Source organism: Gavia stellata, chromosome 5 (assembly GCF_030936135.1).
Source record: "Gavia stellata isolate bGavSte3 chromosome 5, bGavSte3.hap2, whole genome shotgun sequence".
NCBI lineage: Eukaryota > Metazoa > Chordata > Aves > Gaviiformes > Gaviidae > Gavia > Gavia stellata.
In genome coordinates, this window is record NC_082598.1 from 53,649,135 (window position 1) to 53,673,118 (window position 23,984).

The window sequence follows — 23,984 nt, forward strand, 5'->3', positions numbered from 1 at the left end:
ACAACTCATGTAATAAGCCTTCAACACAACCATGCAACACAGCTACCTCTCTTCATAGGTTGTCCACCTCTTGCTGATTACCAGCAGCATTTTACACCCAATGCAAAGCAGCATTTGGCTCACTGGGGACTTCTAGCATCTCTTTGGTACCACACACACGATCTCGCAGCCATTCCAGACTGGGCCCAGCAAAACATTTCCCCTTGTACTTTGCTTTAAACATATTTGTGATCTAGTGAAGGGAACTACTTGTGCTGAAGTCTGAGCCAGCAGTGGAGTTTTTGCTTTCTTTGCTTTCTTTGCTTTCTTAGCCCCCACACAGAACGCCCACCCAAGTCATTAGGTGGGATGAGTGGAGAGATAATTGCAGTGTTTCAGTTTATAGTGATCCCCTGTGAGATGCAGTGCGTGCCTTTAAAAGTGTTGTTCCTTGCACTGAAGTATTTACCACAGTACTCATACTTCAAACGGGAAATAATGCAACTATGGAGGCAATAATGCAACTAGTGTGGGTGGTAAACAGCCAATTCTTCTTACACCTACAGCATATTTTGTTCCAGAAGATCATATTAATGCTATTACGGGAACTACAAAATTGTTATAATGGGAACTGCCAGGCAATATTGTGTATTTGAAAACTTAAAATAGTAATGACTGCCCTAAATTTTCACTACAGCTGCTTTTCTTCTTCAATTCAGTCTGCTCTCTCTCTGCAGGCTCTCTAGTTTAATGACTGTTCATCCTTTCATGTTAACAGAAAAATACTAACTACTGAATAAGGGAGTGTATGTGTGTACTAGCAGGATCATTAGTCTGAATAAATGTGACAGCAGCGTTGCACGAGAAATGCCACAGTTAGTGGTAAGCACAAACTACAGCTTTGGGTGCAAAATACTGTAATTACAAGGGATGGAGAAAGCTCCACAGTTTTTATCCCCACAGAAATCGATAGTGGTGCAGACTGCTGCTCTTTGCTGGAGTAGGGGCAGTCTGATGAAAGAGCTTATTGATTTTTCCAGCTGATGCTACTGTCGCGAATAATAGACTGGAAGAGAAAGCGCTTGTAAATTAGACTCATTCAATCCAACATTTTACAGGATATCTTTTATGTACAGCTATATAGAGATACATACTTGCAAGTGGGTTTTTGTCAAAGCAACAGCCTAGTGACTCCTGGTAAGAAGGTCTGTCTACGGTCTGTCAACTACACTCACAGTGCTCAAGTCAACCTTCGAGCTCTCAGTAAAGACTGACACTAAGGAGGAAGCACCAGGGCACCTAGGAGCAGGATTTGGCTATGGTGCAGGTAAGCAGCTGGTCAACACATCTCCCGGAGGGCCATGGCCACAGAGGAAAGGTGGCTGTGGCTCCCCCTGTGCCACCTGTGCCATGACAGACCCACGGGCATGAAGGTGCTGGAAAAGTCTGCTGTGGATCCACAGGTCCGCAGCCTAGGAGGAATGTCAGTGCCAAGCCAGTCCCCACCAGCCTCAAATAACGTGGAAAGAAGCATGGTGTTCTAGGAATGAAAGGAGTCCTGTGTCTCTTCATAGCTCAGCAGGCAGATTTGCTATGAATCTAGATCCACACTGGCAAAAATGTAAGTGTTCAGATTGGTTTTGCATAAACTGAGCAGGAGAAAGAAAGAAAAAAAGGGAGAGAGAGAGCAGCAGGCACACTGCCACCAAGTACAGCAAATCAATCTTCTCAGCAGTGATGGATCAGGGAGCAGGACTGTAAGTTTTACAGGTATATGAAACCCCGCAAGTATAAAGACACCATTAAAACACTGCCATTAAATTCCAACACTGAAGGATGATCACAGCCCCTGGAGCCAAGCAGGTCAATATGTGACTCTATATTTTTCATTACCATTTTTTATATACATACATAGGATTCGTAACAGCCTCACCCTCTCTCCTGCTTAAGACCTCTGCTTTATATTCAGCATCACTCAGCATCCACTTTCACAAATAAAATGCAATATACCATCAACAGATAAATGAGATCCCTACAGGGCTTTTATTCTGCCTTACCATTATATCTACTTTTCCACAAGATTTCTTCTTAAATGGCTCTCTTTATGCACATACACAAAGATGACATACACCTGTCTAAATATAATCTGGTAGTGAAGAGCTCTTCTGTATGGGGAAACGTATCTTTTCTCCCTGATTTACCATAATGACTTATTCACACCACTGGAGCTAGGGGTACGTTAGCTTCCCCACTATAAAAGTCACCAAAGTGTTATACAGTAAGATGTGGCTGGATTTTTTTTTTTTTTAATCTTTATAAAACAAAGAGAGGAACTCTGAATCTCACCTTTCTGTGTTGCCCATAAAAACAAACGTTTTGAGGTATTACAGCTTTATAGGCTGCTGACATTGACTAATAGTTTTTAAAGTGATGAAAGTGTTTGTGCGATCCACACTCAAGAAGCCTTTTTTGTAAATCTGGGAAACCTCAGAGCAAATGGCCATGCTGTGCCATAGGGTAGCTCAGAAATCGCTGCCATCACAGTAGCCACCTATATGGCACTTATTCAAGAAGCAGACCTATTTATTAGCTAATAGAGTCACTTTTCTGTCATCTTGACTATTTCAGTCAAAAGTAACCTGCCTTGAGAATAAAAATTCCTGACTCCTTTTTCATGAAAGAACTCAAAGCATTTTATGATCTGGACACATAGATACCTGATAGTTACAGCCACAACTCTTTGGGCAACAGAGAGCTGAGGCTTGACAGAGAAGTACTGCAGAGAGACAGGATGAAGGAACAGGAGAGAGGTGTATGTGAGGATTTTGGCTCAGGTTATTGTGCTAATGAAATTTGAAAGGATGTTTCAATGCACCAGCAGAACAGAGAAGACCTCATTTTTGAGAAGGGATGTGGTGCAGAGAAGACTAATTGTTCATCAGCGTATGTCAGAAATCACACTAAAAGCCTACTCTTTTTTTGCTTCTTGCTCTTATTAGTCACAAGGCAAGACGATGGCGTGAATAGGCACAGGCAGGAGAGACTTCAGTGCTAGAGCTGATCTTCGTGAGGCTGCAGCATGCTGATAACTATATATGAAGTTTGCATAGGCACTACATAGATACAGGGTACGTCTTTCTACCACAAGGCACCCCAAATTCAAAAAGGGGCATAACTAGTATATGTAGAAACACATGCACCCACCATTCCTGACAGCAAGAAGCCACAAGCTGATCTGCTTTGCCAAGGTTACTGTTTTGAAAATGCTGGCTTTGCCCTAAACCCTCTACTTTTCATTTGCATTGCTGTAAGAGTCACTGCCAAGCTTCCCTGGACGGATGCTGAGCCGGTATTAGAGAGAAGGGCTGTTTGGTGGGAAGGGCAGGGGGGAGAGGGCTCTGTTATAAGACTTTCTAATTCTTCACTGCTCACCTTCATAAACTTCAGACAGCATTACATTCATCTTCAGGGAAGAAGACTGGGGTGTCCAGACTGGTGAGAACTGGATTAACTTATTTCTCCATTCTAAAAATGATTCTGTGACTTTAGGTCACTGATGCAATTTGCAAGTTTTTTTGCGGCCATATACATCTCAGACCCTGGAGGCATCACCACAGCACTTACCCTGCATGCAGAGCCCGTCGGTGCAGTTCTTGGACTGCAGCACCAGCCCCTCGCAGTCCTTCCCCCCGTTCTTCGGCGCCGGGGCTGTGCACTCCCTCCGGCGCCAGTGGGTGCACTCCGTGCCGCAGGTGGACCACTTGCTCCAGGACGTCCACTTGCCATCCACTGAGACAAGGAGAGGACATGACTTGTTAGGGGGTACATACAAGTGAGACCGAGTGAGAGCGATGCTCATCTTGGCACAAGCCAGCCAGCAACTCCTGGCCATTCCCAGCAAGGCAGAAGGATCATCAGTCTGCTCTTCTTAAAGTCCTATTTCTGTCCTGTAAATGCACATTCACTCTCCTTTCTCTCTGACTTGGCCCCATTTCTGCTCTTTCCTCCCCTTTTTACAAACTTGTCAGCAGTTTATCTCTGCTGAAAGTGTACAAGAAAATGAACAACAAATTGGGAATCTGTGATTTTTTTTTTTTTTTGGCATTTTTTAACAAGTTAACTTGGCCAGAAATTCTTCTTTAGTAGGAAGATATTTAATATTAAATATTTACTATTAAAAAAAAAATATCTAGAGGCACTGATCTATTTCACATAAGCAGAATCAGGAATGTGTTTAGTGTCTTTCAAAATCCCAGAAATGATTTTCAAAAGCACTGAATTGAACAGCCGAAGAGCAAACTATGCAATTGTTCCAGTGACACAGCCTGAGCCAGGAGTCTGTCACTTGAAATAGCGACCTGAGATTAAATTTCAACTTTTAAGTTTCACCCACCACTAAGACCTGGAGTTGGACGGCCAAGCTTCACAAGCTGAAGACAACCCTACTGCCATCGATTTGAGTGGGACTGCAGAGGTAGGAAAGCACCAGACAATAGGAGAGATGGCAGAACTTTTTGTCGCAGAAAAGCCACCAGCTACCTTGCATGTCCTGAAGCAATTTTGTATTTTTCAGAAGTTTACGTTTAAATACCTTTTAAAGTTGTGCATACACATCACTCTCCAGTATAAATGTCTTTGTATTTGAAGTCAGGTAAACACGTGCCTCAAATTTAACATCCTCACCCCAGATGCTCCAATTGCTGTGACAGCTGGGCTGAACAGCCATTGCAAATATATTTAAATCACAGTTGCTTTCTATATCCAAATTCCAGTCCTTTTCCAGAGCTTTCAACCTTTATCTCCTACAGTTTGAAGCTTTGAATGTCCCCCAAATCCCCTGAATTATCAGGGCTGAGACACCGGTGCAAGCTGCATGCGAAAGTGGGTCTGAATCCTCTGCTGCTTGATATAATGTGCTCACTACTTTATCTACTTACATAATATAATTTCATATTCATTCACTGAAATGTTGGATTTATTAATAAAGAGAAGGAGGCTTTTGTAACTAATAGTCTTCTCCTGAAATGACTGATGACAGACAAACTATTTATTTAGGGTTATGTAGTGTTCATACTGAACCTGGACACAGCGTGGTGCAAGCTATTTTCTGAACACTCTGGCCCTCGCAGAAGGCACCACCGTTGAGTGGTGCAGGATTGGTGCAGGTCCTCGTACGCTTCTGAAAGCCTCTCCCACATCGGCTGTTACACACTGACCACTCAGTCCAGGTAGACCAGCCTCCGTTCACTGAAAAGCAAGACAGAAAGAGTATGATCGCGTAAGCAAGCCATCCTGGTCAGCCCAAAGGCGCCTCTGTGTCATGCTGCCTCCAACAGCAGTCACAAGTGATGGCTGGGAAGAGCACGAGAAGCAACACTGAACAGACACAAACCTGCGTCTCCACCGTACTGAATGTACAGCATGCCAGAAGTCATTGTGCAAGTCGAAGAAATGTTGATGCTGAATGAAAAACAGTTTGATGACTATTACGGCTGGCAGGTGACCTGCCTTCTCCTGAAAACTGACCTTACCCAGCACTAAGCACCTGCTGGTGTGTGTATGGTCAAAATCTCTGCAGGTTCAGAGAGCACCCACAGCTCTGCCAGCCAGAAGCCTGCGCTCTGAAAGCTGCACCATTTTCCAAAGGGAGATAACCTGCACTCCAGCTCGTTCTCAGATGTACTTATCATCTGTGCACACTGAGAGACCTCCATGCTTTGATTAGAAATTGATAATTTTCTTTCCTTTTCTTTCCAGAAGGTGATTTCAGGATGTGAGGACAACTTCACTCACCCCTCTGTGGACATAGCTGGTGCATATGAATGTCCCAGCACTTCCATAACAGATATTTAAGCTGTTCAGAGTGAATGCACACTACATGCATATTTACTATTGGATTTTGGGAAGATATTTATCTCTGAGTAGATATTTATGCTGACTCTCTTTTTCATCCACCTCAGTTTCTGGGATAGATGGATGGATTAAGAAGGAGCTGTGCTGCTCTATGTAATAATGTTGTCGCCAGGGTGGGTAACACGCATACTAACTGCTCAGATTCCCTAAACCCAAATGTTTGTGATATGACACAACCCTTAAGCAGCTCTGGTAGCAAACCCCATAAAAACGGCTGCTCCCCTACATATGTCTCTCGACTGCACTGTTGTAAAAAATGCTGCATATGTATGAAGAGGAGTTGCAGTATGCCTACATCTTTATGTTTCTGCATTCATCACGGTTACAAAACACAGAACTCTTGCATGGTCCATCCCTCAATATCACAAACACTGCTAATCAACTCAATTCAGTCGGTTTTCTATAAAAACTGAACTAAAAGGCCCTCATTGTAACTTCAGGGAAGCAACTGCTTACAATTAAATCTAACTGCTACCCTGAATATGAAATGAATATTAGGGATAATCATAGGGATTTTTTCCTACTTGTCTATCCTATAATTAAGCTGATTGTAAGGAACACCAGGACAGTCAGCTGGCATATCGTCAGAGCAGGTTTTGTTCTGGTGGATACCCCTGCCTGGGATGAATCGGGGCAGTAACTTTGCAGGGGCAAAGGCTTGGACTGGTGGGGCAGAGGTGCAGCGCAACACAGCCTGGAAGAGACCCCAGAAGGGCATCTCATCCAGCCCCTGCCCCACCAAAGCACGGCCCTCCTCAATATTAGATTGAGGCTGTGGATGCAGACACAGAATAATGTTATCCCATGCTTCGTATTCCCCTGACGTTTATTTTTAAGCTAGGTTGTGTGCCTATGAACTGCAGTCCCAGAGTGCTTTTCTACTTTGCCCCTGACATCAGAGTATGTTTTGGCAGTAGACACTAAAAGTAAGTTTATTTCAAGAGACACAAGAAGATGGAAGATTCTGCTGTGTTCTGACACTCTTACCAGTATCTGGAAGCACAAGCTGCCTTTCAGTTTTACTCGTATTTCTGAAAAGTGATGCTAAGAACGTGAAATGCGTTGGTAGAAAGCAATGCCTTGGACACTCCTGCTGGAGGAATTGCCCTAACGGCTCCTTGCTGCATCCAGCCGGCGTGTGTTATGGCAATGGGAGCAACCACCTTCTCTTCAATGAGGCAACCGGCTGTTTGTGTAGGTGCCTGTTCCTCCTTTAACACCATTGTCTGTCACCAATAAGCCAAGCCATCAGATCTGTACTTCTGAGTATTTTCGGTAACGAACCCTGACTGCAGTCACTGCATATGGCTGCAAGTCAACAGGCAGCAGAGGCGGCCCAGCCTGGTCCCTCACCACAGTAAGAGCTGCATACAGGTGTTTTGCATCCCTCCTCCCGTCCCACCGCTTGCTTTGAGCACGCGTCCATCCATGTGCAGCGGGACAAGGCATCACTTACCATAGACAATCACAGTCGCTGTGGTGCTTCTCCTTTTGGCCACAATGTTTTTGGCAACACAAGTGTAATTGGCTGTGTCAGAAAGCCGGGCTTGCTTAATGATCAGGTTGTGATCAATGGTGATGTAAAAATTTCTGTCTTCCACTGGATCAATCACCTCTTCGTTCTTCAGCCACTCCACCTTAGGATTTCAAAGGGCACCGAGTCACATCACAAAGGGCACAGTATCTGTGATTACACTGCTCATCCCAGAAAGCGCAATGAGTCCAGGCACATCACGAAGGACTCACCTGAGGCACGCTGCCAACTGAAATAAAATGCCACAGCAGAAACATGGGAGAACACCCTTCATGCCTACCCTTTCCTTCAGGTCCCCTTCCCTTCCACCCATCCACACAACAGCTGTCTTGCCTTGCCTTGAAAATATCAATGCATTTTCAAAGGCTGCCAGCTACTGTACAGAGACAAATAGCTGATCTGTGTTTTCAGAGTCTGAGCCAAGGGATAAGGAAGCGGCGATACCTTAGGACTACATCTACAAACAGAAAATTCCCTTACATCAGAAACCCTAAAACAGCAGAGATCTTACCCACTCTTTTGTACATCTTGTCTAATTAGGCAGTTAATAATGCAGTAACCTTGTATGCACCTGCCCTGGGTCTAACACAATGAGGCTCTGCACCAGAGTAGGTCAAACTAACAAATTACAAACACGCCAGTGTTTTTAAGTATACATGCACTCACACATACATGCATGTTACTGTTTTGCTGCAATCAGGATTAAACAAAATAGAGACAGTTACCAAGGAAATAGGCAATCACAAAGACTACATCAGTGCTTATTTTTCCTTTTTCTTTATGTAAGCTATATTTTATTTTAATAAAGCGTAATTTCCCTGGTTACACAGAAAAATATTTTCATATGTGATTTTTAATCTAGACAATGTTCTCTTTATTGCCTTCCTAAAGAAACACCCTATTATATCCCAGCTGACTGCTGAGAGCCACCCTAATATAATTTGGCTGCAAATCTAGTAGCTTGTTTTCCTTTGAACTGAGCGTGCTCTGAAGGATGGGACTGGGGCCCTGGATGGATCAAAGCTGGGCCTTCATGTCACTGAATCACTTCAGCTTGTGCCCAGGCTTTAATTAAAGGAAGAAAAACATAAACATAATCAACCCACCGGACCCGCGAGGTGCTAACTGCCAAGACTTGCTCTCACAAACCCCACTTTTCCAAAGACACTTCAGGAATTGCCCGAGCATTGACATACCCCAAAACCAACAGAGAACCTGCTCCCCCCACAAGACAGCCATACAGACTGCCCCGAGCTGTGGGGAGAAAACCGATGGCGTCCCCCGGTGTTAAACACAGAGGGCGCGATTTGTCCCGGGATGGAGCTGGTACAATGCTGCAAGACAAGTGCTGGTGGATGTGGGCTTGGATTCAAGCTGTCCGCCACGCGCTCCCCATCTTTAGCCCTACTTTAAGCAGCTCCAGCTCCCCTACCCCAGTTTGGGTGGGTGTGCATCAGGTGTGAGCTGCTTCCAAAGACATACACCTTGGTGAATGTAGAACCACTACCTCGAGGAAGGCTTGATTTAAACCCTCCTCTCCCACCGCAGATTGCTGCAGTATGTGGTAGCCTCACAACTGTCAATACTGTTGTAGCTTAAAATTGGTGGTGCAAAAAGGGCTGTGGAAATGGGTATGTGTGTCTGTGAGGAAGAGGGCAGGAAGAAAAAAGACATAAAACTTTGGAGGCTGTGTTTCTGTCACTACAACATTCATGTTTTACCATGGAATATACAGTCAATAACCTGGTTTTCCTTGCCAGGATGGCTAAAATTGTTCTTCCTCCTTTCTTGAATCCTAAGAGGTATCAGGTATAATCAAGACAGACAGATTCCTGTTCAGTCAACGGCAATATTTAGCTCCTTCCTCACCAGCAGGTCAAGTCTGCATGCATCCCTGACTGAAAAACAAGCCAGGAGCTTACCTCTCCACCAGTGGTAGGCTGCACTTAACCCCTGCCTCTGACACAAACAAAATGTCTTTCTTGGTTTTTAACAGCATAATTTATTTCTGGGATGGAGTACAGGCTTGTGTCAGGACTCTAAAAGATGCTACGCGTGCTGCCGCAGCCGTGTACGTACCACCTTCAAATCCACCTGTACTTTTCCTATGCTCTGCACACTGAGGAAGGACATCAGGACGTCAGTGAGGACAGGACTACAGTCTACATGGTCTAAGGCTCAGTCCAAAATGTTTCTGGTATGCCCATCCAAGCACATACTCTAGCAGGCCTCGGCACTATGCAAGGCTCCGTGCTCAAGCATGCGGTTCCCTTTCCCCAGTACTCTGCAACGCTTTCTCTCTCCACAAAAACACACACGTGCATACTCAGTCTGGGTCTCAGCTGATTAGACAAAACTAAAGCTATGAGCATTAAATTCCCACTCATCCCTGCAAAAGCACCAAAGATGATATGAAAACAGGAGGTGCCAATATAAAAAAAAAAAGATACTCTGTATAATTCAGTATACGGCCTCTGGCTCTTCACCAAATCTCTTAAGAAAAAGATCCTTTTCACCTAATAGCTCACAGAATTTGCTAACAATAAAACGTTAAGTTTGCAGAACAACAGGATGCCTTTTTTTTCTGAAAAATCTGGTTTGCCAGTACATTGGTACTGTGTGTGCACGTCTAAACCCCATCTCTTTTACAAGATATCTCTTTAATATATCTAATTCAGTCTCCTTCTGGCATCCAGGTTTTGACAATGTCACAAGTTTGTTCCTGTTGCAAACTATAATGTCAAATCTGAAGGGAGGAATCGATGGATGATCTGACAAGAGGCAGGAGTCTCCTTTCATACACATTTTAGCCATCAGTACCGCAACACAAAAAAGAGCACACCCCTCCAGTGGTTGTGTTTTCTCCCTCAGTCCTTGTAGAAATGGTAATTAATTAAACACACTACACCATGTAAATGAGACTTTTGTTGGTACTTATTTTCAGTTACTAACGGCCTCATTTTTTCTGGTGCAGGTGACTGCAGTGCTCAGCTCCTCCAAACCTCAGATTTATTTTTTTGAGGTAACCAGGAGAGGTGGGAACAGGGTTGTTCTGTCACGTAAGTAGGAAGAGATCAGGTGTCAAATACAAAAGAGAAGCGAACAAAGAGGAACGAGACAGTGTGATTTATGAATGACAAGTATGCAAACTGTTATTACAGAAGTTAAAAGCAACGATCTCTTCTGATGCCATGTCATTCCCCAAGGCGCAGCCCCCTCACTGAAGTAGGCTGTTAATCCAGTCAGTGCAGAAACTTATCCTGAATTTAATTCTGCTGCCGGAATAACAGCGACTGGTGCCCTGGGGAAGCCAACATGCTCGCAAGATGCTGGCGGATGAGGCACCGGACATTTGGGTGCCAGAGACCTGCACACCTCTGGGCGAGCGGAGAGAGGGGCAGCAGGATACCCATGGGCATTTCAAAGTGCACAAGATGCCTGTCTTCAGGGTCATACCAAATGACACCTTCATGGCTCCATTTTTCAACTCTCTGGAGAAGATGTTTCTAGAGTAGATGTTTGCTTTTGCCTAAATATTGAGGATGTATATTTACTAGCTATAGTCACAACGATTCTTGAACAGGTACCTAGCTCTACTTATTCAATTAAATCAGGCATGTCTCACCAACTGTTATTAATAAATGGACGGACGGCTGTGCATATAAATAGAAAAAGCCTGGGCATCAGTTTTTCTTTATCATGACAGAAATCATTTAATTGGCAATAATACTGCCATGAAGGATGGGATAAGTGTTCCCTTGTGGAGATCACAGGTATGGAAAATTACAACAACATGCAACTGTTTTTTCTTACGTATCAGCCTCCTGGAACAAAGCAGGCACAAAATCCCCATTTCTTTTTTTAGTTATCCATTCAAGAAGATATTTTTGTTATATGTTTGCAAACTGACTAGCAAGAGAAGGCCCCTCTGTAAAGGTGTGAGCGCAGTTAGTGAAATCCTGACTCAGAGAGACGGCAGATGCTGAGAAGTCGGAGCACACCCGAAGTCAGCTACTTTTCAGTCAGAGCTCCTTAGTGCTCTGAATGTAATTTGCAGAGCAGTGCGGCACACAGCTCCTGCCAGCTGTGCTGGAGCTACATGTCCAGTGCTGCTATCATGCTGGCAAGCCTGCCACGAGACTGAGCCATCCCCGCGACCAGCTGAGGAAGCGCACGATTCAAGGCGGCTGTAATTTAGAGCAACGTACCTTGTAGCGTCTTTTCTGTCATCCCACTCCCCATGAGAGACAGATGTGTTGTCTCTAATTATTCGCTGATTGGTATCGGGAGATACATTAACATAATTGGCACATTTGTTCTAATTAACAGAGGGAACCTGCCACATGCCACCCAACATGAAAATCGAGACCATCAGCAAGAACAGAAAACCCGCAATCACCGCCCTGGCTATACCTCGGAGCTGCAGCCAGACCTGTGCTGCTCCAGGATGTTTCCAGCACCAGCCTGAAATACGGCAGCACACGCAGAGACTAAGACTTGCAAAGCCAGGCCAGGCTTCTGCGCAGACTAAATGAACACAGGGAACATAAATCACACAAGCGATTACATATGCAGGAGAACCTATTACGGAAGCTAATTGCTGACACAAATTTAGCCATACCAAGTTACTAGCATTACTAGACACTTAAATCTCTTGGCACACTTGCACATGCGTGACTGTTTTAGAATCTGGTAGAGCAACAGCACATCTGCTCCAAAAGAAACCAAAGAATGGGAAAGGGATACAAGCTCATCTAGATCCTCCCCTCCTAATCATACGAGTCGTTCCTTACACCTCGTGCAATCTCAAGAGGCAAGTCAGCAGGGTGTGAGTCCTGGATCCTGATCTCTCATTGCCTCCACCGCACCAACCTGCCCTAGAGTCATCTTCAGAGCAGAGAGCACCTGCCGAAAACAGCAAGTCTTCCACTCTCCTAAACACAGGCAAAGCCCTCCAGTGACCATGAGTGCAATCCTCCGGAAGAAACAAGATGCAAATGGCTGGGAGCAGTGAGAGATTTGCCTTGCTAAAAGGCAATTAGGATTCTGGGAGGCAAGACCATTGCACCCCTGCCTTCCCCGTGCCTGGCTGACATGGCAGGATCGCTTTCCATCTGATCCCCCAACAACACCGGCACTGCGGCTGGTGTTCTCCACAGCCATTCCGACTGGTCACAGCAGCACCGCTCGCCTTGCCGCAGTCCCTGCTGAGCTTGCATCAACTGCAACAGCCTCAGGGAAATCACAGCTCCCCTGCTTCACCCGAGTTGTAACAACAGACACGCATCCCATACCATATTTATAGTAAGGGCACACATACATGGGCCAGTAAGAATAAAACATTTGTGAAGCTAACTACTAATTTGGACACAGTACAACATGCCCAAGTGAGACTGAGAAAACTTTAGCAGATTTCATACAGGCTATTGAGCCAGCAGCTATTTCATGTACCTTGAGACTTGAGTGCCTCTTTGAAGAATGTTATTTGATTTTTGGATTTGGTTTCAAACATACACTTTCATCCCAGCGACTCGCCACTGAAGAGGATGCTGTCCTCCATGTACTACTTGCTGGAAATAGATTTCATACCCATTTAAGGTTGAAAAAAAAAGAGCAGTCTCCAAAGAGGCTGAAATTACAGCTATGAGAGACTGCAAAACGCATATTGAGAATGAGACAGCAAATGCAAACCACCATGACATTTTGTTCAGTTGTTGCTACTGTGCTTCTGCTGCCAATAAGGGGAATTTGTGTTCCTGCTGTGGAAACACTTCCTTAATTGCTTTCTGTTTGAGTACTATAATCTACACAGGGTTTACGTACAGCTGCTGGATGTCTCCGGCCGTGTTACAGCTTCACTTTATGCACAACGGGAAAGTGAAGCCTCACAGAAGAAACTTCAAAACCTGAGGTGGGCTGGTAGCAGCAGATGGAGAACTTTATTTTGTAGAGCCTCAAATTCAAATACAGATCACGGCATTATTAACCAAAAACCATGTTGGCTGCAATGTGGCCACCAGGAGTTGCTGGGCTTCCTTTCCCACCTGAAAGAGGGGCTTGAGCTGGAGGTCCCATGGCTCACGTGCACTGGGTTGGCACTTTGGGCACCATGTGGGCATATGGACTCCTCAGTCCCTGAAGCAACTGTGAGGGGTCTGTTTGGAAACAGCTTTAAACGAGATACCAGCGTGATATCTGCAGTTCTTTGGTTGGATGGATAGATGGATCTCATTCTTCACAGCACAGAGCTGTATGCTTTTCAGGATCATTAAATTCCATAAGGGAACAGCATGTTGGGAGGTGGCTGCAGTCCCTGAGGATGGCCCCTTTCCCGTTCTCCCTGAAAGCTGCATAGTGCCTATTGTCCTGCAGGCAACTCCTCCTACCAGTTTTAAAAGGCATACAGGATTTTGTCCAGGTTACACACTTTAGCGAAAGAAAAGCATCAGTTCTAGAAGCACACGGAAATTCCTGAGCAAAACCCAGCCAAACCTGATCAAACAACTCTTGAGTGACAGCTGACATGCACTCTGCAGACTGCATTTTGGAAATACCTCCGTTAAAACATGGGAGCGCTGTTAATTCTTCATGCCTAAGCTGAGCACTGCATGTGAAGAAGTTACTGCCAGAGGAACTGACCAAGGCAAATGCTATCACCACTGACTGAGGGTGCTGGTAAGAACCAGGGGCTCTGCAAAGCCCTGCGGGAGGTAACTCTCACGCTTCAGGCACTACGAGGCCTGTTGGCTATAGGGAGCAAGAATCAGACAGTGTCAAAGTAGGACCTGATGGACTAATCTTGTAGTCTTACAGAATAGTATCTCCAGGATGAGGAGCTATCTTCTCTAAGGGGAAAGCTGAGACGTATATTCATCTACCTCATCGAAAAATGCAGCTAAAAGCTGTATCTTCCAAAAATATGTGTAAGGTAAAATGCTGCTCTTTCTGAGTACAGCCTGAAGAGGAGAGGTAGTTTGTGCTAGCTAAACCAGCATTCCAGAGATATCTTTGCCGCAAAAAGCAAGCTGTAGAGAGAATAAGCTAGCAGGGTTCATGTCACTGATCTTGTAGAAAACCTCTCACTGTAATATTTTATGGAGGAACTTGAAACCAGACCATTTTCCAGTCCCACAGATCCTCCCTGCCTGTGGTCAGATCCAATCATACAGCGACTAGATTCACTTAGGAGCATGCTCTGCCCTCACTTACACTGGCATCAATGGAACTGCACTAGAAAGGAAAAGTATAGGGGTAGATCCCATAGAAAATCCAGGTCTCAAAAAACTCAGTCCTGCAAGAAGACCTGCGCATGTCGGCATGTGTTTCTGCACCGTGGAAATGAACTGGTAGGAAATAAGGCCACCTAATAAGCTAGTAGTCAGCGTATTTCCCAGGAAAGCATAAGACCCAAATGCAATCCTATCCTCAAGGAGTGGGTTGTAACCTACCTCTCACTCTTCTCAAAAGACTGCCCTGACCATCCACCACTAGATTGGGGTGTAAAAAGTATGTAAAATGGAACAGAAACGTATGGGATGAGACACTGGCAATTACGGGGAGCTTTATCCTGTACTTTTGGAGAAGGACAGGCCTGCATTGCCAGACCTTACCCAATGGCTCTCCAGCGCAAAATGAATGAGCAGTCCTCATTCATTCTGGGCTGTGCTCCTTCTGCACCCCCCTCCCCCTCCCTGCTCTTCCTCCCATTGACACCCGAAGGCAGTTCTGCTGTATGTTGCAAGGCACTGCAAAGGACAGTGTCACTTCCCAGCTAATCAGTATTTGTGGCCACAAACTCCTCTATTCACTTCTCTTAGAGCTCACTTTCCTGCCGGGAATATAAAACACTGCCTCGGTGACACACACCTGCATGGAAATGCATACACATGAACTCCCAGTTAAGGGAGAACTGCTGCAAAATGTAAGTGGCTCACATGAAACAAAGCAAACAGCGGTTGTATCAATAATCAATTAGATGGAACAGCCACCTGATGCTGTCTATTTGGAGAAGTCCCCAGCTTCCAGCAGCTTTTGCCAGTGCAAGAGCAGCTGAATAAAGTCTGTGTCACAGTCATCTTGACTCGGCAAAACACCCTCTTCTGCCTCTTGACTCAGGGATGCTTTTCCCCTTGCTCTAGTCCCTAATTAACGCCACGAATGTGGATAAATATCACGTCCAGTTTTAAACCCACCTGGGTCACCAAATTGTACGTAACACCCTGTTCTGCAATTAAACGACTCTGTGGAACACATCAGTTATAATTAAAGAAGCAATTATCCCCCTGTTAAAGGCGCTGCAAATCATACATTTCAATGCAAAAGTTCGTCTGGCAGCTTATGGCATATTAACCAATCTTACCTCTCATTGATGTTTTGATCTATAACCTATCGCCATGAGCTAATTTCATGTGACTCGGTGTCTCTAACTATATTTTATCATGTGCAATATGATGCTGACATCTTTCAAAGAACAAATCAAATGAGCTAAGGGGTTAATTGGTAATAACTCTGCCATTACTGTTGGAGTGTTGCAGAATGGGATCCTTCCTGCCTTCTCAGGTTAGGTTTGAAAAAATGCACACACAGAAGGGAGTGGAATTGAAATGGATGTTTCTGTTGACACCGGGGAGCAGCAACTGTCTGATTTCCACTGAGCACCGGCAGCTCCCGCCAAGTCTGGCAGGTCAGACTGCTTACCTCCCCACCTTATCCTATTCCTCCCCATTGAGGAAAAGCAGAAGGCAGGGAAGCATGGAGCTGGGCCAGGGTGTTGTTTGTTTTTATGTCCATTCATTTTTATTTTTTTTTCACAGCAGCAACATGAGAGTTCGCCCCTTCACCCCCCAGCTATGTGTGGAAACCTCCATGTAACAGCGCCTGTGCTGGTCCTTCTGCTGCTTGCCTGGGCCACGCATTGGAAAAGACAAAACATTTACCCAGGTGTTTCAGAACCTGTAGGTAGGTTCAGCTTGATACTGGCTATAAAACTGGGAGTGGGGAGGCATGTCATTGTGCAGCTGCCACCGACGCTGGTGGGGGCTGGTGGGCAGGGGTATATGGCCGCAGAGAAGCTGATCTGGTTTTCCCAGAGACCAAGCAAACCCTCGGTTCCTCACTTTGTCCCAAGTGAACAAACAACATGTACTTTGATTTGACCTCAGGCCATGAGGCTAGTGTATTTTGACACACCTTCTTCTATTTGGATCTTGGGTTTTTTTTTCTTGTGGCCGTGATCTGAGCCTACTCTCATGCTCGTCATGTCCTAGTGGATCTGAGGGACTGGTAAGCACTGCCTTAAAAGCTTTGCCTGCCCATCTCTGTCTTTGTCCTTCTTGCCCTCTGGAGCAGCTGTATGCTGCTATGTGGTTCAGCTTTTCAGTAACAGGAAGATCTGCTCTAGCATTGCTCCATAAGAGCTTGACACAGTTAATTGCAATTAAATATACTGGGAATTATAAGACTAAATTCCCCAGCTAGTGAAAAGAAGACAGAACGTATCCCTGAGCGTGGCTGTTCCCACCACTTTGTAATACCAGGAAAAAAACAAAATGAAGGGGGAGAATAAAACCAAAGAGAAAAAGCAAGGGGAAGATGCTGGGACTCTGGACGCCACCATTACATTACTCTTGAATGTGTATTTTCTAGAGTTTTGGTGTTAAATCCAGTGACTACTTTAGAAGCCAATAGGTGGAAAAAAACCCCAAAATAAAACACAGTACCCAGAGTGGAAGAGTCTGAGGTACATGGTCACCAAAGCATTTGGAAATGCTGCTCACAGCTGCAGCATATGCATTACACTACTCAGAATCAAAGCAGTCTTTCAGCAAGATGGAAAATAGCCTCAGCCTGCTGCCTGCCTTCTCCCAAGTCCTTTCTTACTTAGTTACCTGTACCATCATATCAGGAACTTCTCTGAACAAATAAACGAAGTCTTAAACAAAGAACTCATTCATCTATAAATTAAAATAATCATGTAATCCTTCAACCCACCAAGTTACCTTTCATCTTTGCATTTTTTTAAATTTATCTTACCAGCTTCAGCAAGTGGCTGTAATAAAGTGTCACATTAAGGTATTCATATTCATTAGTGTTCAGGTCTTTGTTCTTTTAATAGTGTTGGAAAGAATCTACAAAGAGGCTGTATTAGGCGGCTGTCCAATCTGGGTGTTTGATCTCCTTCTGACTTCAAAAGTCAGAAAAGGAAAAAAAACCAACATTCAGAATGGTTCTTTTGAATGTCAGACACGGAGTATACGATTTCTGAGCCTGCCAAGTGTTAATTGGTGTCTGGCCTGACCACGGTACAAATAAGATTCAGAGCCAGTTAATGTACAGTCATGAATCTCGGCTATTGACAGAGTGAGCCAGGATACTAGAAGGCAGGAAAAAGTGCAATCATTATGAGAGCAGCTCACAGAGGATCTTTTCAGAGATCACTTCCACGCATCATGTTAAATCATGCTGTTTGGGTCCCAGCTGCCGAACCGGGCATTACAGACCTTTCTGAGGGAATAACCGGACTGGCTGCTGAAATTTCAGAGGTGCTTGTAACACTGCATTCAAACAAACTACCCGTCATCATCAATCTCTGTTTCTAGCAAAGGTAATGAAGTTCCCCAGTACTACCCTGCGCCGCCTGAACAACATATCCCATTGCAACACTCCTGTCATGGCACAACGGCAAGTTGATTTGATGCAAAGAAGCATCAGAAAGGAAAATAAAAAATTGCTGCTAAGTTCCTGAGGAAAGCCAACTGATTAATATTACAGTTGTCAGCAAGCTGGCGCGGCAGACCTAAATGCACTTTACAGTTTTGGGGATCTTAGCGGGGAAAGAAAACAGCCTATGGAAAAAGAAAATGGGAAGAGTCTTCTATGCTAATTACTCCTATTTGTGGACACGTTTCTGCAACTCTGATTAAATCTAAACTTGGGTTAGATGGGGAAGTAACACTTTAAGCTTCATCTCCTGAGAAATCAGTCATCAGTGCTGAGTGACAACCACTTTGCTACTTAGCCATGACAGTCTAACTTATCCTAATGCAAATTGGCAACAGTTTCTTCTGTGCGTGGCAGAGGAAAACCAAAGAGAATTCAGATAGGGGAATTACCGTCATTAACAATAAAATTTTCTCTTAACAGCCACAGCAGATTTAGGATTTCAGAGGCCCCCCTGTGACACAGAGGACCCCCTCCTGTAAACAATGAGTCTGAAGCTGGAGCCACCACTGCACTTAGGGAAGTTCCTGTCCATGGGGACACCCACTGCTGTCAGGAGGCACAGATTTTGCTGAAGCGTAGGCTCGCTCCTGCCAGGTGGAGGGCAGGCTACCCACTCTAAGTTTACTTAAATGCCAGTAGAAAAACCAGATAAACCCCTGAAGATGGATTATTAGGGAGACACATCCCCTACTTGCCCCCACTTCATGCTGCTTCACCTGGGAGCCCGTACTGGACCATGGTACATCCTCCTGTGCCGAGTTGGCTGGCTGGTGCACACACAAGCACATGCACAAACATGTGAGGGAAATATAATCTGGCAAACTAAAAATTAAAATGTCTTTATACTATGCTTGAAAGGTGCCTCTCAGAATAAGTGAAATGGTTTTTTTCTTTAAAAGGAAAAGGAAAGATAGTAGGCTGGTATTAATGTACTCCACCAGCTACGTGTCCTTTGGATGCCAGATATAACTGTGATTTTTGAAAGGGAAGAAAAAAATGAAACCAAACGACCTGTAGCTCTGCCCAGCAAGGCACCATAATCCAAAGCCATTAATCAGTTCCTGATCAATCTTGTCTACCAGCAACAGTCAGTCAGCTCTCTGTTACCACCCATTCATCATGCCATGCCCGAACTCACTGCACTGTGAGCCATGGATCTGCTCTGAGTTAGGGTGTCCAAGTGCCAGGACACTGCTGTTGCTGCTCACCTCAGCTACTGGAATGCCTTCAGGGGGACGGCACTGGAGCAGGACCTCTTGCTCCAGGGACACTTCTTTCCCCAAGGGCTCCTGCTCGAAAGTTTTCCGGAGATCTGGGGAGCGAGAAGGAGAAGAAAAAGAATTAGTAGTATTAATAGCTGGTCATTTAAATTACATTTGATTGTCATACTGCGTAAGATGCGAGAGGTCTTTCTAAATGGAGAAAGTAGCATTTCTTCTCCCTGGAAAGTGAAGCACTTAAAAAAGACTGGGACATGTTTTCACTTCATTCCAACATTAAGCAGTCAAAGGTTTCATAGTGGATTTATTATTTATATTGTGGTAGAGCACGTGAACCCAGCGAGGATCCAAGGCCTCACTTTCGACAGTGAGGTCATGTCCAGACACAGAACAAAAAGTGAAAGTCCCTTCTTCAGATAATTTACATTTGGTAAACTATGTCAGTGAAGTACAAAAGAAAGTTAAGGAAGATTAAATAGACCTGTAAAACTAAAGCACATAAGCTGAGTTGCCTTTAAACTCATGGATGCAAGTGATTTAATGTACGTTTAGTTTATAGGCGTTAACTTTACAGCTTTAGCTAATTTGTCTTCACTTTATCATTATCCCTGTAGCACTAAATAATAATAATAATAATAATAATAATCATCATCATCATCATCATCATCATCATCTTAACGTGAAGCTGAACCGTGCTTGGATTCCTGCACAGCACCACAGAAATGTGGCAGGCAAAGAGGGCATCAAATGCGCCTCCAAACGTTGAACCAGTTCATCATACTGGACAGCTGTGCACTGGCTTTTTTGTACGCTTCTGTAATATCTTTGTGTTGGTGGTAAAATGGACTTGAGAATTTCCCTCCCTACCACTGGCTCCGTATTTCCACCATGGACTGGCATCCTCTCTGCTGTGCCAGGGAAGACAGGGTTTTGGAGAACCGAGCGTTCAGCCCCAGTAGCAACTGGAGATATTTCTCCTTGCTGCTGGTTCCTGCTGCAAATGGACATGGAGCCATGTTCAAAGTCAGATCAGGGAGTTGGCCTGACTTAAAAAAAAACCTTGCAAGAAAGTTATTTCTTTTTGTTCTGAAGTCAGACCAGTTCCCTATGCCAGCTCACGGTGAGGTTGCACAAATACTTGTGTCATATTGGAAACAAGTCATATGGGAGCAATTTAAAAGCCAAATGTTTCATATTTTGAAGCCATAACCTGCGGCTGTGCTGGAAAACAGATCACTGAATTGAACCAGTTTACAAATAAACCATCCAAAGAGTTATTTTTCATCTAGATTACCTCCAAGATCTGATTTACAGCTGACCCCACAAGGAACTACATCAGCACTACCAAAAGGCAAAACCTGGGGCAGGCGAATGCACAGATGGAAAAGGAGGTGGGGTGTCTGCCACCAAAATCAGCTCTTTTGAAACACGCCTTCAGATAGCATGAGACCTCTGTTTCTAAGCCTGTATTGGGAAAATGTGGTTATTCAGCTACCTGGAATTAAATGTCAGTCTAATTGTACCATGGAAAAGCTCTGTCATAGCTGGAGACGTGATTTTAACTTAAGCTGATAATGTGGTAAACTTCTAACGTTCTTAAACCCATGCATTTCCACAGTGAAACTGAGGCATCCCTGCTCTTCCCCTGCACCACAGGCATGAGAGACGCAACCCCAAACCCCACTCCCTCCCCACCACTGGCATTCCTGCTCCCTCCGGCACACAAGGCAGGGATACCGAGAGCCCCTCCGATGGGACGGGATTTAGGGCCACAGTTTAGGGCACAGAAAGATAAGTTCTGGCAGATCTTACTGTGGCAACGTAAGAAATTAATGCCTCCAGCCGTCTGCTTGCTGGGGGGTTACCCTCTGTTGAAAGGAAGCATATGCCAATGTCACAGCTACCTCACTACAAAATCCACCATTTTAATTGTTGATGAAGGGGGCTTTAACGTACAACACCGGGTAACTTATAGCAAAGAGGAGAAGCAAACATCTGGAAGTGATCATTTCTCAGGATAAGATGTCAAGCTTCACCAGACTGTGTCTGTCAGCATCCTTGTCACACTGGAGTTATTCCAGGCCAGCGAGGCTAGTTCATGTAAGAGCGAGCACAGCAAGACCACTGACCAGACTAGGTTGGTCTCCGACTCCTCTATGTAGCTCCCACCGCATTGCCAGCTCCAGCATCACCAGCCCACCAGCTTCATCCCACCCTCTCTGACAGGCTAACCAGGGGACATTTGGGTTGTATGGCTCAATGTGAGTAAAACCAAAACCCACCGGGTGCCCCGTGAGTGGGAGTCCTTCCAAGGACAAAATGCTGAGTTTTGGCTTGCTGTACTTCTGCATGTTAAACATAGAGATGAGCAGCTCTTTCAGGAGCTGGTGGGTTTCTGAGGACACAACACCCCTCCTTTGGCCCAGGCTCCTCACACGTCCTGTGGGCTTGATACGTATCCTGGGCACACATAATGCCCGGTTAATGCAGTTTGCTTTAGATTAGCAAATAACCCAGGTTATATTGCTAGCAGTACCCATATGATCATATTATTGCTAGTTCCACAGGTATTTCCAAAGGAGAAGAATTACCTCCACATTGGTTACACCTTAGTGCATCTAACAGGTACACATATGTGCACGGTGCAGACAATTATAACAGATGTATCATGCTCTAATATCATGGCTGAGGATAAATGAGAAAGTTATCGTGCTGGTAATAGAAGCATATAAGCACAGTAATAAATAGTACATTAATAATATCTTTCAGGTGTTCAGATATGGAGGGACGAAGACAGTAGAGGTAGATTAGATAGATAATAATCTGAGTTTTTTCCTTGACACGTTGATTTACTGCCCTGCCTACCTTCCTGAAACATTAATAGAGCTCTGAAGTTCTCCATAGCCTCACAGGCACAATAATCACCTCTCTCATAAAGCACTTGCCTTTAAAAAACCCCCCCAATTTTAGTGCATACAAAAGTAAACAGCATTAGTCTAGAAATGTGTAATAACAGTAAAAAATCCCACTTCAACCTCTTTATTATCAACAGCTGGTATTGCTGGGTATGAACAGCCCCTTTTCCGTGGGAACCGTTGCAGTGGGGCTGCGGCAGGTGAGACGAACCCTGCGGGAGCCGGCTCCCCCGGCTGCCCCCTGCCCGCGGAGCCTTGCTGTGTGCGGACACTTCAATGGCACCACTGGATTCAAGCAGGTCAATGATCCACAAACTAAATATACACTAAGTAAGGGCCTTGACATAATAGACAGTAATGTTCTCAAAGGAGCCATTAGATATTATTGAGTAAATGATACTAATTTGTGGGGAAAAAAAAAAAAAAGTACGTCATTGTGTATTTACAAGATTGTTAGCTCTTATACCCTATTCTGTTGGCTCCCTCCCACGTGTTCCCAGCTTTATCCCACCAGAATTACCCACCATCTCCCACCGCAGCCATGCCACCTACAAATAGCTACAGATGGTGGCTGTGCAGGGCAGGTTTTACCTAAATAAGCATAAGGTTTGCTGGTTGTAACAGACAAACAAGTTAACAAGATGGTTTTTTAAGTGATGAAGAAGCGGAGGGCCTGGACAAACAACTTTGTCACCTGCTCTAACATGAAACACCCTGCTGGGACAGCACGGGGTTTTGAAATGACTGCTTTTTTTCTATGGCCCTTGCAGTATGATTTCTGTGGATAACAACAACATCCTTCTAATTCTTCAATCTTCAGCTTCCTTTGCCGTTTAACAATTATAGTCATCACGGCAACTTCACACTGTCAACTGGGAGTGGGTGAGTTTGCTAATGTACTGAGAGACTTTGGATCTTTTCCAAGCAGAGTATTTTCAATAACATTTTTCACTTTTTCAAAGTGTCATATAAGTTACAACTATTTTTCACTTTTTCAAAGTGTCATATAAGTTACAACTGCTTGCAAGCAGAGAATGGTAAAAGACAAATAAAATACATCCCATTTTAAAAAAAAATAATTTAACAATCTTCATGAAATACACCTGAAAAAGCAAAACAATAAAACATTTGATCCATTCTGGGTCAGGACCTCTTTGTCTGTGAAGAGGCAGTGTGAATTATTGAAGCCTCAGGTCAGCAGCAGCCCTGTTAATGCGACACCGAGAGAGAGCCTTCTCCACCCTCACCTTCAATTGGGAGCGACACAACAGAAAGGCAGTTGCACTTTCTTTCCATTATTACTTTGGTAATGTAGAATAATCCCTGATTGCCTGTGTTAGCAATACTCTTCCTCCCCTCATACAGATAATATTGCTGCCACAGCTCATCTCTTCCAGAGCAGAGCAAGCCCCGGTGGACAGCGATGCTGAGGGGTCCGTCTTGTTTTTCTCAGCAGCTCTCTCACGTATTTCACCCAGCTGCAGGTGGGGATGTCACTGCCAGGCTCAGGGGACAGCCTGCATCCCCATCAGACATTTTCCCCAGCCTCTAACTTCCCTTCAAGGCTGTCTTCATAAAAAAGAAACCAAGGAGAAGAATTAAAATTCTGGTCTGCCACCTTGAGCCAGACTCTATTTTCTTTACTAATGTATAGTCTTAGTAAATTCAGAGCGGGCTCTTGTGGCATATATTGCAGCACAT

The 23,984-nt window shown here is 44.6% G+C and overlaps 1 protein-coding gene across 1 annotated transcript in view; it reads right to left on the reverse strand.

Annotated features, from left to right (window-relative positions):
* The window catches only part of UNC5C (unc-5 netrin receptor C), a 258,259-nt gene that overhangs the window by 40,019 nt on the left and 194,256 nt on the right, over window positions 1-23,984 (reverse strand). Inside the window, exons 4-7 of the mRNA XM_059817715.1 lie at window positions 19,357-19,460; window positions 7,349-7,529; window positions 5,059-5,226; window positions 3,604-3,768 (exon numbers count right to left, since the gene is read on the reverse strand). Of these exons, the coding sequence (XP_059673698.1) occupies window positions 3,604-3,768; window positions 5,059-5,226; window positions 7,349-7,529; window positions 19,357-19,460 (618 nt within the window). The remainder of the gene's footprint in view (window positions 1-3,603; window positions 3,769-5,058; window positions 5,227-7,348; window positions 7,530-19,356; window positions 19,461-23,984) is intronic.